At 54.8% G+C, this 11,707-nt stretch overlaps 3 protein-coding genes across 3 annotated transcripts; 2 read left to right on the forward strand and 1 right to left on the reverse strand.

Annotated features, from left to right (window-relative positions):
- The first annotated feature begins 71 nt into the window (after positions 1-71).
- Positions 72-3,438, forward strand: HER10_EVM0006786 (transcriptional regulator). The gene is made up of 7 exons (XM_035476362.1): positions 72-914; positions 1,049-1,071; positions 1,316-1,333; positions 1,513-1,825; positions 2,004-2,788; positions 2,842-3,038; positions 3,098-3,438. The coding sequence occupies exons 1-7, from the start codon at positions 785-787 to the stop codon at positions 3,147-3,149; spliced, it is 1,518 nt and encodes a 505-aa protein (XP_035329527.1). The 5' UTR covers positions 72-784; the 3' UTR covers positions 3,150-3,438.
- A 253-nt stretch (positions 3,439-3,691) lies between these two features.
- On the forward strand, positions 3,692-7,081 carry HER10_EVM0006458 (uncharacterized protein; the record flags this gene model as incomplete). The annotated part of the gene is made up of 10 exons (XM_035476041.1): positions 3,692-3,761; positions 3,822-4,196; positions 4,258-4,427; positions 4,487-5,224; positions 5,277-5,404; positions 5,453-5,877; positions 5,932-6,498; positions 6,592-6,617; positions 6,651-6,767; positions 6,872-7,081. The coding sequence occupies 10 exons, from the start codon at positions 3,692-3,694 to the stop codon at positions 7,079-7,081; spliced, it is 2,826 nt and encodes a 941-aa protein (XP_035329475.1).
- HER10_EVM0007457 (glutamate decarboxylase) lies at positions 5,644-9,781 on the reverse strand. The gene is made up of 5 exons (XM_035477012.1): positions 9,096-9,781; positions 8,996-9,023; positions 8,909-8,932; positions 8,229-8,825; positions 5,644-8,156 (listed from the first exon to the last, which is right to left on the reverse strand). The coding sequence occupies exons 1-5, from the start codon at positions 9,374-9,376 to the stop codon at positions 7,332-7,334; spliced, it is 1,755 nt and encodes a 584-aa protein (XP_035329609.1). The 5' UTR covers positions 9,377-9,781; the 3' UTR covers positions 5,644-7,331.
- Positions 9,782-11,707: the final 1,926 nt, after the last annotated feature.

Consider the following 11,707-nt stretch of genomic DNA (forward strand, 5'->3'; position numbering starts at 1 on the left):
AATGCCGGGTGCTCAATTAGCTAACCCACTTCCCATGGCAATTGGGTACGGATACGCCGCCTGCCCGTTGTCGCTTTTTTCCTTTTCCTTTTCTGCGAAGCTTTCAGCCAAGGTACCAGGTTGGTTCCCTCTCGCCTGGCTCGCCTGGTTCAGCTCCCATCCCATTCCCTTGGGACCGATCATCATTTGCTCATTGCGCCAAAAGCCCGCACCCATTTTTTCTTCTTCTCCATGCGACTGTCCAAAGCCACCACCACCAAAACACCAACACCTACACCTACACCACAACTTGCGACCACGCTCGAAAACGCCCACGATCCCACGATCCCCGGACCCGAGGCGAACGAACGCACGAGGAGGACGAGGACTAGGAACTTGGAAAGGAGGATCGGCAGTTTCCAACGGATCCCTTGCAATCCGTGTCCAACTCGAGAACTGCAAGGCGGGACAAACCCGAAAGCAAGCAAAGCAAAGCAACCATAGCCGAACTCAGCCCGCCGGCTACCCGCACGCGACAACCTCGTTTTCCCTACCACTCCGTCTGCAGAAACCCGCCACGCCCAATCTTTTGCGCAAACCCTCGAGAGCACACGGCGGACGATTTGCATCATTCACCCCCGGTGTCAAATGATCTACGAACCCTCGTCTACTGCGTAACCTTTGAGGTCCAATGGGAGCCGCTGCCCCATTGAACTGATTCCGAGCCCGCCCTCCACCACCACTACCACTACCACTACCGCCACCACCCATAACCGCTGCCGTCACCCAGCCTGGGTCTCTCGCCATGCCAGAGAACGGCAAAGACGTAAAGTCTGAAGCGCAAGACGACAAGGAAAAGCGCGACAAGACCGAGAACAATGGTGGCCATGCTCACTCGGCCAAGAGCCCCAAGAAACGCCGCAAGGTCAACCACGGTATGTTGAACCCCTTGTACAGCCGCGCGCTGTGTCCGCGGGCTCCCTCGAGACTGCGATTGTAGCTGCTGCAACGACTCTCTCAGTGCCGCAGGTCGTGCGGAAGCACCAGCTAATGTCATGTGCCCTCTCAGCTTGCGTCTACTGCCGGCGATCTGTAAGTCAGATAGCCCTTACCCAAACAGCATAACTGGCATTGCTTCCCCGGCTCCGCGCATGGCGTTGACGCTATCATGTCTCTGCGATTGCTGCCGTGCGATGACTCTGCCAACCACCGAAGCCCCTGCCTGCATATACGCGCAACTTCGTCTCCCTGCAGGAGGAAACCTGCAGGGCCTGAATAAACAATAAGCGGGAAAGAGAAAAGATGGCTGACGGATAGTGTCTTGCCTGCTCTATAGCATATGACATGCGATCTCGTATGTAAGATCTCTTTCTTCACACAACCTTGACACATGACGGGTAGCCTTGCCGAGGCGTCCGTTTATCTCTGTCTCCCCGCGCTGTCCACTCGGCTTCCTGGAAGCCCTGCGCGGGCGCGAGCACGCGCATGCCGTTTCTTTGGCTCGTACCACACCCGCTGACATGTCGTGCCTAGGAACGACCGTGTACAAGATGCATCAAACGCAATATTGGCCACCTCTGCCACGATGAGCCCCGCGACGCCGATTCCAAAAAAGCCAAGAGCTCTCACGCGCCATCCGCTGTCGATGAGTCCGAGACGACGCAATCCGAGCTCACGAGAAGCTCCATCGACCAATCTGCGACCGGCTCCATGGGCCCGCCGCCCCCTTTCGACCGCAAGGCGTCTGCTTTTGGCGCCGCTGTACTGGGCCAGGGGAACCCGCTGCACCTCGTGTCACCGGGAGCAGGCACCGGCATGGCGGGAAACGGCAGTAATATGAACCAATGTAGGTCTTCATCCGCGGGCTTGTTCTCCCCCTTTTTCAAAGTGCCATGCTGTTCGTACTTGGGGGCTCCTTGTTCTTTTTGCACGCGTCTACGCTTTCTAGGGAGTACAGAAGGATATTTAGCAGCCTCAGCTTGAGAGAGACTCGCAAGCTAACGTGATGCGCTCCGGCCGAACAGTTGCTGGATTCTCCGATGCTTGGTTGACGGCCCAGAACCACTACCACGACATGCAAAGCTATCACCCCAACAACTACTTGATCGCCCCCGAAGTTACGCACGAGTTCAACCTGTTGAATGACTTTCTGCAGACGAGCTTACTGGATGACGGCGGCATCGTCTCCGACGAGTCCCAAAACAGCCCCGCCTTCAGCAGGACCGCGGGCGCCAACGACATGCTGCCGACTTTTGGAAACCATAATGGGAATAACCGGGCCGGTACTGGCAATGGCAACAATGCGCTTTCGCAGATGCTGCCTCCACAGAACCTGGAGCAGGGCAAGGCGATATCACGGCCAGGCAGCATCGTTCAGGGCGATAAAGACAAGGCGCGTGAATACTACCTCCAGGCGGCCGATCCTTCAGGAAACGACACGCCTGAAGAGCGCATGGACCGTGTATTGAAGGCCAAGTACGAGGCCGGTCTGCTGAAGCCTTTCAACTATGTCAAGGGCTACGCGCGACTGGGCACGTATCTGGATGGCCACATCGCTGCATCATCGAAACAAAAGATTCTGCGAACGATTGATCGATTCCGACCCAAGTTCCGCGAAAAGGCGCAAGCTCTGACGGATATGGAACTGCTTTACGTGGAAATGTGGTTCGAGAAACAGCTCATGGAGTACGACCGTGTATTTGCCAGTATGGCGGTGCCAGCGTGTTGTTGGCGGAGAACTGGAGAGATCTTCAGAGGCAATAATGAGATGGCGGAACTTCTCCACGTGCCTGTGGAGAACCTCCGCGACGTACGTGTTGTGGTCGTTTCAACCAGGTCATGTTGCAACTAACCAGATCATAGGGCAAAATCTCACTTCACGAAATTCTGACGGAAGAGTCTCTCGTGCGATACTGGGAAGAGTTTGGAACCATCGCCTTCGATCCCGCTCACGATACGTTACTTACAGCCTGCACACTAAAGAACCCCGACGACAAGGCGACAGACCCAGTGGTTCATTGCTGCTTCTCATTTATGATTCAACGAGATAATCACAAAATGTTGGTATCTGCCCAGCCACTACCTAGTCTCGAGCCTTTTGAAGCTGACAAGTAGACAGCCCTACGCTCATCGTAGGTAACTTTTTGCCCAACGATCCAGCCCGGCCGTAATCATTTGCATTGCAAGGGGACTTCTTGGAACACCTTGGTTTGGGGGGTTTGGAAACACAAAATCAAAGGGGGCAGGCGTCATTGGATACCAGAGCATTCTCCGGTTCGGTTGCATTTTTGAACGCTCTTTTGCATAGGCGGGAGGAAAGGACCACCGCCAGTACATAACAGGCTTGTCTAGTATATCCTTATTTTTTTGTTCGAAGCCTCAAGTCATTGCTTCCCATCATGTCCTTCAGGTTCTGTTCTTTCCGGTCCGGGTCAGAAGTTTGTCGGGGGAGAGTAACTCCGCGTCCGGATACAGGTGCTTTCGAGGAAGGCGCATACGAGATTTATGCCTGCCGCGAACGACTCGGTACTTGCCACCTTCGAACCGTGCCAACTTCGGGTCTTCCTCAACCTCTTCGCTTTTTCCTGAAGGCAGTGAAGTGCCGTCAACGTAATGCACCCGTCGCTCGCTCTTGGCTCTCAACTTGCTCTGCACGAAGTACTCACCTGGTTCGCATGATCTCGACCTCCCCAGTCTGCCCTCGTCAAGCACAATGCCCCATCAACGGTGCGCAAAGTCGCCCAAGAGCAACAACACCATTGACAAGATCAACTCCTTCGCAAGTCCGTAGCATCCCGCAGATGAAGCTTTGGTGGTCTGCAAGCTGACCCGTAGTCTGAAAGCATTCTCTCAGGCCCTCTCGACGCGTCTCCCCTCCGCAAACGATACCCTCTCCATCGACGCCCTGCTCGCGGAGCTGAACCCCAAGCTCGAGACGATTATCCGTTTCTCTGGTAGCCCAAGAGCGAAATCCCAGAGGGTGGAACTCGACAAGAGGGGAACGGAGCTTTGGAACCTGTGTACCCGACAACGCCGTGATAATGTAGGCGGGGCGGCGGCAGCACCGGCTGCGAGGAAGAAGCTTCTGTTGCGGAGTAGGACGTATGCCTTTTTCATGATAAGCGTCGCGAGGGGTGTTTCTGGCGGTGCTGAGCCGCAGCTTGCGGATGTGGTGCATGTAATGAAGTTGGCGCTCAAAGCAGGCAAGACGTGCCTCGGTAAGTGGAGGGTTTGGCGGGACATTCGGGACGAGGAGGAAGCTACTTACACTGCGCATAGATGACGGCAGTACCAGTTCGAGTGCTCTGAAGCTCGCTGAGACTGTATTTGAGAAGGGGGCGGAATACAGCGCGACATTGGGTCAGCTACAGGCCAAAATGTTGGGACCGGATGATTTGAAAGAATGCAAAAAGTTGGACGCTGAATACTTTATACTCCGAGCGGCACTAGCAAGTCCGCTCTTGGATCTGACGACACAGCTGATCACCCAGCTGACCGTGGAAAATAGGCCTGGAAAACGGATAACTTTCCCGTCATGGAGTTCATGTACAGCAAAGGACACCTCCAGCCGAATGCGCTCGATCCTAGTTCGGCCGAGAAAATGACAGAGATCTTGTTCGAGATAGGCAAAGACCTCTCCAAGAAGGAAGACTTCGGCATGGCGGTGCGATGGCTCGAACGAGGGTACGACATCATCAACGCCCAGGACCTGTCGCTTCTCTCCCGCGACGCCATCGAGCTGCGCCTCTCCGTTTGCCAAGCCCTGATCCACGCGCTTCTGGGCCTCGACACGCCAGAGTCCTCGGAAAAGGCGCTTGACCTTGTCAGTTACATCGAGTCCGAGATTGGCGAGAAACCTGTTGTCCTCCTCCTTCGCTTGGAGCTCTTGCAAAAGGCGCCGGCCGAGGTCTTTGACATCGAGGCCTATGCTGATATTTTGAGGCGGATGGTCCGGTCATTCAACTTCTCCGAAGCGCACTTCAAGCTCTTGGTTCATCATGCGCGAAAGCTACATGACAAGAGCCCAACACTGGCGACGAGCGTCGTGGACGGGATGCTCAGGGGCACCATTGTCTCTTCTGGGCGCGAAGAGTGGGTCGAGAGACTGGTGCTGTTAAGAATATGGATGGAAACAACACAAAGAGATGGTATGAGGGCCATAGAAGGACTGATGGGAGTTCTGACGGGCCTCCAAGATAACTTGAGTAAGCCTTTCGGGGCTTCTACGGCAGTCGGAGCTTTGACTGTGAGCTTAATCCGGGAAAGATGGAAAACAAGGGATGCTGATATTGGTGCAGCTTATTTGGAAAAAGATCGAGGCCAACTACAATCAGGGGCACTTCGACTTCGCAGATGGCTGGTGCCAGATAGCCCTGCAGCCTCTGTTTCAAAATGGCGGTCCTGCGAATATGTCGAGACTTGGCAGGTGCGTATCTTCACAGGAGTCGCAAGCTACGTACACTGACGACCGTAGAAAGCTCATTCTATGTGCCCTTGGGAGAAACGACGCCGAGATGGCGCGGCAAGTCTTTCATAGCATGTCTGAAGCAGCGCAAAACGAACCAATGACGAGGTACTTGATGTACAAGGCTGCCCTTCGCTCATCCGATCAAGAGTTGGCCGCTCAGTGTCTGGAACGTGTGGCTCTTTCAGCAGCAGGAGACCCTAACTTTCTTTATGCTTGTGTTCTCGAGGCGCAGCAGGCTGGGGATAGGGTCTGCGCGATGCAGGCTATGAAGCAGCTGGTGGAGAAGTTTGAATTCAGCGAGGGGTCTCCAATTCATTTGCCTGCACTGTTGCGGTGTAATATCCGACTCGCTGTCTCGGTTGTTGAGAGCGAAAAGGGGGCTAGGGAGCGGCAGAGTGCAGTTGAAGAAATTCTTGTGCTTTTTGAAGGAGGTGAGAAAGTGTCATTCATCGGTTTCTATCACAGGCTGATCAAGTCGTCTTTAGCTGTCGAGGCAATCCAGCGAGGCCCCACGGACAAGGACGGCAACCGGCTGTTCACCGTCAAGGAACTGGACTGGTTCTGCCAGAACGCGTATAACCTTGGCCTCAAGCACTCGGACAACTGGGACGTAAAGCATCTTATCCGGCTTTACAACAGCTGCCTCACTATCGCGAAGCATTATCCAGAGGATCTTCCTGCCGAAGCTGCGAGTGACCTCGCGCTCAGGACAATGTTTTGCGACTTCATCGCTGCCGCTGCTCTCATATCGCTCGCCCGGACGGAAGACAACGTCGAGCAGCAGCTACAGCATTATCTCGTCATGCGGAGGCACGTCGTGGCGTACAATGCAGCTCTGGAGAAGCAGATGAGCGATGGTCTGGATACGAGGCTGAAGAGCGATCTAACGGCCAAGCTTGCGACGTTGATGGTGTTTGATTTTGAGGCTGCCATAGCATTGAAGAAGACTGATGAGCTGGGGTTCATCATCCGTACGGCCGTCACGTGTCGGGATGTGAATACGCTCAAGGCGATGGGGGACATTGCGCTGCGAGGCAAACTGCCTGGACAAGGTACGCAACCTAACCTGCCACCTACTGTTTTCCATTATAGATGGCTACGAGGAGACCGTTGCTTACCAAGTGCTGTGTTTCCACTGCTCGCAGCTCTCTATTCCACACTAGGCGTCATCGTGAACGAGATCTAGGAGCTCGAGAAGATGAAGGGCGACAGACTGGCAAAGTACATCCGGTGCATGTTCCACGCCGTATTACCGCTCGATGCGGCGCTGGGGCAGAGGCTGATGAAGCAGGCCGTCGACGTGGCGAGGGATTCTCGCAAGGTGCGTTTGCATTTCCTCTGCTGTGCAACCCTTCTCCCCCCGTTCGCTGTTGTTCGGCACGTTTCGTCAGGTAAAAATACTGATAGCGATCTCACTGGAAATAGAGCCAGCATCCTTTCCCGGCCGAAGAGCTCGAGTGGCTTGTCACCGTGGGCTTTAACCAGGCAGTGGACGCTTACAATGTCCGACAGGACGACGAGTGCAATACGTGGGCGGATTTGGCGCTGAATTTGGCGCATTATGCCGATGACGGTGGGGTTTTGGAGAAGACGGTGCAGGAGAACCGGATGAAGTTGAAGTTTGACTTGCCCTGAGATCAATTGGTCACAGAGACATGGTCGCTCAGTTGATGGCCATTCAAAGTAGATCCAATGACTGGTGTATTCTTTTCTCCTCTACAAACCTCTTGAGCAAAATACAGGTGCCAGAAAAAGTAGTACCGTTCCTATCCTCTCGTGAAGTATATATCCCCGCCAGCCTACGCTACCCAAACCTTGCCCGGCCTAAAGCCGTCGTACTTGCCGCCGCCACCGCCGCGCCAGTGAAGCCGTCGTATGCGTCGTGTCAGTCGTTTATTTCGTGCCGTAAGTAGTTTGCGTCTTTATGACAACAACCGCGGAAGGGCTTAGCAGATGGCATGCGTTTTGCCAGTCTTACCCTGTAGGGAATGCTTTTCCTTCTGTTCAAGCACAGCATGGTTAGTGAAATCTCATTCTGGGTGGGTTCGCGCGGGACCCGGGGGGTTTGGGGACAAACTCTGAACTTTGGATGGTTGTGGGTTGACTTCGAGCTGGTGAGGTGGTGCTTGTTGATGTACTCTTGTTGCCTCTTGACACCGTCCTGGTCCATCTGCTCGAGCAGGCCCATGCAGAGCTTGATATCGGTGATGAGGGCGTCGCAGCGTGATTTGGAAAAGTCCTCGCGGACAACGACGCGGAGCATCTTGAGGTCGTCGGTCTTGGGCGCCATGGTGTAAGCGGGCACAACCCAGCCACGGACACGGAGCTGGTGGGCGAGCGCAAACTCGTCGTAGTGGCGGACGCCCGGCTCACCCTCGGCGCCGGCAGGGACTTCGGGGAGGCGGAAGGCGACAAGGGGGAGGCCCTCGCCGGAGCGCTTGGACATGATACGGAAGCCGAGGACCTCGAGGGACTGGGAGAGGTAGTCTGCGGTGCGGGTGAGGTTTGACATGATGGCGCGGTAGCCCTTCTTGCCGAGACGAATGAGCTGGTAGTATTGACCAATAACCTGTGAGGCGCCCTTTGAGAAGTTGAGGGTGAAGGAGGCCTGGTCTGCGCCGAGGTAGTTAATGTTGAAGACGAGTTCCTGGGGGAGGAACTCGGCAGAGCGCCAGACAACCCAGCCGACACCGGGATAGACGAGGCCGTACTGTAGTTTGTGTGTAAGTGAGTGAACCAAGAAGTTTGAGACTCGGTGATTGAAGCACGAGATAGAAATTACCTTGTGACCGGAGACATTGATAGAGACGACATTCTTGAGGCGGAAATCCCACTCAAGATCAGGAACGACAAAGGGGGCGACGAAACCTCCGCTGGCGGCATCAACGTGGATAGGCACATCGAGGTTCTTCTCAATCAGCAAGTCATTGACAGCCTTGACGTCCTCGTACTCGCCCGTGTACGTGGTACCCAGGATGGCGCAGATACCGATGGTATTCTCGTCAATAAGGTCGACCGTCTCCTTGGGGTCAATGACGTAGCGATCGGGCGCGCAGTAGACGAGCTTCTCCTCGACCTCGAAGTAGCGGGCGGCCTTCTCCCAGCAGACCTGGACGGCGGAGGACATGACAATGTTGGGGTGCTCAGTGGACTTGCCCTCGGCCTGACGCTTGTTCTTCCAGCGCTTCTTCATGGCGAGGACGGCGAGCATGATGGCCTCGGAGGAGCCGACGCACGAGGTGCCGACAGCGCCAACGCCTTCGCCCGCGCCAACGTCGGCGTGGAAGAGCTTGCCAATCATGGAGACGCAGCGGTTCTGGATGTCTGCTGAGGCGGGATATTCTTCGTAGTCGATGAAGTTCTTGCTGAAGCTCTCGGCCTGTTCGTGGGAATACCATTGTTAGATTTTGGAATGTGACTTCGTGTATGCGGTGCGTGGGGAGGGTGTTGGTGAGGATTTACCATGAGCTTCTCGGCTTCTTCTTCCTGGTGTGGGGTGTTAGCTCGGAATGTCACTGCAGTTGTTGGATTCGTCAAGTGTTTACTCACCATGTAAGTCGTCACAAAGGAAGCCAGGCTGTGAAGACGGGGGTTAATGATGGTCAGAAATGACAAGAGATTCCCGCATATGACCAAAGGAGAGGCCTACTTGAGCATCGGGTTACCGTCGAGACTGAGCTCGTCTTTGATCATGCGGTAGGCGACCTCCTTGGGCATTTCGCTCTCGGGCATCTCGCTCTTGGGGAGATCCTGATTGGCGAAGCGAGAGCCGTAGACGCTCGTGGTGTAGCAGTCATCGTGGTCGGCGAGCTGGAGCTGGACTTTCTTGAGCTGCTGCTGGACCTGGCGGAGGCTGGTGGCGGACGAGTCCTCGGCGCCGGAGGCAGAGCCAGAGTCCGGGGGTGTGTTGACGGTTGTGAGGTGAACCATTTTGAAGTGAAGAAGTAGTGGAGGGTGCTGGAGTGAGAAAGCTGTGGTGCGAGGAGAGAAAGGGAGCTTTGAGCGTGGTGGGAAGCGGACGGAGAAGTATGTTTATATGAAGTCGAGACCGTTGATCTTTTACTGGAGCTGAAGCTTGAGCTAGAGCTGGACCTAGAGACGGAAATGAAGCGTATGGGCAGGTTGAAGAGAAGCAAGACGGGAGAATCTGGGAATTGGAGCGAGGGGAAAGAAGGAGAAGAAAGAGAACAGGAGGAGGAGGAGGAGGGGCATTCACAGGGCCAAGCCATGGAAGCAACAAGCGGAGCTGGGAGGGCGGCCGTGGCACTGCGCTTGCATCTGCAGCTGCACCTGCATGTCTAAGGCAAGGAGCTGGAACTGGAACTGGAACCGGGACCAAGGAAGCTACCCGACCTTAGCTACCTACCTTACCTATCTACCTTAGGTACACTTGGGTGCTAAATGAAGGTAGCTAAGCAGCTTGAACTTACATTAAGGTACCTTTTGGAGTACATTCCTGGCGGGGTGCACGGCAGAGCTGGGACCATGTCCAAGAGACTTGACAGCTACAGTTACAGCTACATCCTCCCCGATTCCATGGCCCATTCCGGCCACCTCATTCAAGTTCCAGCCCAATGGATCGTTGAGGGAGAAAAGCCGAGAGAACCGGATATGGAGACCTGCAATGGGAAGCTCTGGGAAGAGAGACCGAAAGAGAGAGGGCCAAGGCCAATGGCAGATGCAAGTGGGGTGACACCGTGACGCGCGACTTGGGGTGCCCTGAAGCCGGCACGGATGGCGGGGCACAAGACGGTGTAGAATGGTACGTACTGCCTTACATAAGGTGCAGCTACATCATTGACAGAGTCCTTGGCAGGTACTCGAGAGTAAACCCGGTACATGCCGCCTCCAGTACCTCACCTCGCATGCGTAGCGTACTCCGTACTTGCAGTGTCGAGAGAGAGTTGCAAGTTTGCTTAGTCGAGACACGTTTAACCGCTGGCCTCCCCCCCTGATCGGTGAAGAATCTAATTAGTTGTAAAGGTACGGATAGGATGGGACGATTTGCCGTCACCTTCTTCCCCGGGGCCATCCAGGGAAACCTCCGAGAAAACCTACGTAAACAGAGACTCGGGCAAAAAGGGGCGCAGGAAAAAATATCCGCAAATCAGCTCCAGCTAAGAAAAGAAGTTGGGATCCTAATACCTTACAGTACCAACAGAAACGGGATGACTTTGGAATGTTGCCGCGACCACTCTCTTGCCAAAAGCACGTGTTTTCCATATGAAGCTGCGCCCAAGGTCTCCGGATCGAGGTCAGGTCGGTACGAGGGCGGCCTCCCTTCATCTCCGTTTACTCCTATTCACTCTCTCGCTCTTCCACGTCTCTCATCCTTCCTACGCAACAGTCTACGATACCTTTCCCCATGTCTCGGCTCCCGAGGCGTCACAGCAGACACACACACACATGCGTGTCCAAGGATCCCCAAGTCCCAAAAACGACGCTACGCCCAAAGCTTGGCACGGGTGACATTTCGGGTGGCCCACACCAGCTTCGAACCAGCAACACACCTACGGGCACTGGTCCAGCGCACCTCCACGTCTTTTCAACGCGCGCCCCACGTTTCGCCCAATCGTCAGCCGTGCCGTTCTTCCCGCCACAGCGGGCGGTCCCTCCCTGGTCTCCATCCAGAAGTCCAGAGTCCAAACGAACCTGAACCTTGGAGCACATCCATCCATTGCCCGCTACAATTCTCTCACTCTCCACTGTCATCCGCTTCATCGACGAGATCCCGTCGATGGTCTTTCAGCTTACTCATGCGTTGGTTGTTTCACGGCAGTGATTGGAGATATTGGAAACACCGGGGGACTGGTGGACACTGGGTAAATCGGCTCGGATATCAATGCCTAGCACCGTAACACAGCCCTGGACCCCAACGGCGTTACGGCAGTCTAATCATTTTGCTGAACCTTCAAGTAAAACAATTCAATGCAGTACAAGAGCAAAAACGAATAAGAGAAAGGAGCATAGCTACGCGAAAGCACAAAAAAGGCCAAGGATGGAACGGGTAAACAGACACCTCAGTACGTACGGAGTACCTAAGCTAGACGGGGGAATATCAACACCGCTCTCGCTACGGAGGACGGATATTTTCCCTCAGTTGCTCAATGACATCATGACCACCTGTCATCCCTAAATCACCTCAGCCAAATTTCACCCACGGAACATCAATACCAGCATCGGGGAGAAAGACAACATGCCATTTCATTTCCTCGCCCAAGAAACCCAGTCCCCAGAAACACCGAGCCGCCAAGAAACCAT

This window comes from Colletotrichum scovillei, assembly GCF_011075155.1.
Source record: "Colletotrichum scovillei strain TJNH1 chromosome Unknown Contig00009, whole genome shotgun sequence".
NCBI classification, from domain to species: Eukaryota; Fungi; Ascomycota; class Sordariomycetes; order Glomerellales; family Glomerellaceae; genus Colletotrichum; species Colletotrichum scovillei.

Excerpts from the sequence above, each read along its gene's own strand:
- HER10_EVM0006786 (XM_035476362.1), top strand. The coding sequence starts at position 785 with ATGCCAGAGAACGGCAAAGACGTAAAGTCTGAAGCGCAAGACGACAAG. Across the intron at positions 2,789-2,841 it reads CTGTGGAGAACCTCCGCGAC|GGCAAAATCTCACTTCACGA; the intron begins GTACGTGTTGTG and ends ACCAGATCATAG. Across the intron at positions 3,039-3,097 it reads CAACGAGATAATCACAAAAT|CCCTACGCTCATCGTAGGTA; the intron begins GTTGGTATCTGC and ends ACAAGTAGACAG.
- HER10_EVM0007457 (XM_035477012.1), bottom strand. The coding sequence starts at position 9,376 with ATGGTTCACCTCACAACCGTCAACACACCCCCGGACTCTGGCTCTGCC. Across the intron at positions 9,024-9,095 it reads GACGGTAACCCGATGCTCAA|CCTGGCTTCCTTTGTGACGA; the intron begins GTAGGCCTCTCC and ends CCGTCTTCACAG. Across the intron at positions 8,933-8,995 it reads CCTTTGTGACGACTTACATG|GAAGAAGAAGCCGAGAAGCT; the intron begins GTGAGTAAACAC and ends ACCCCACACCAG.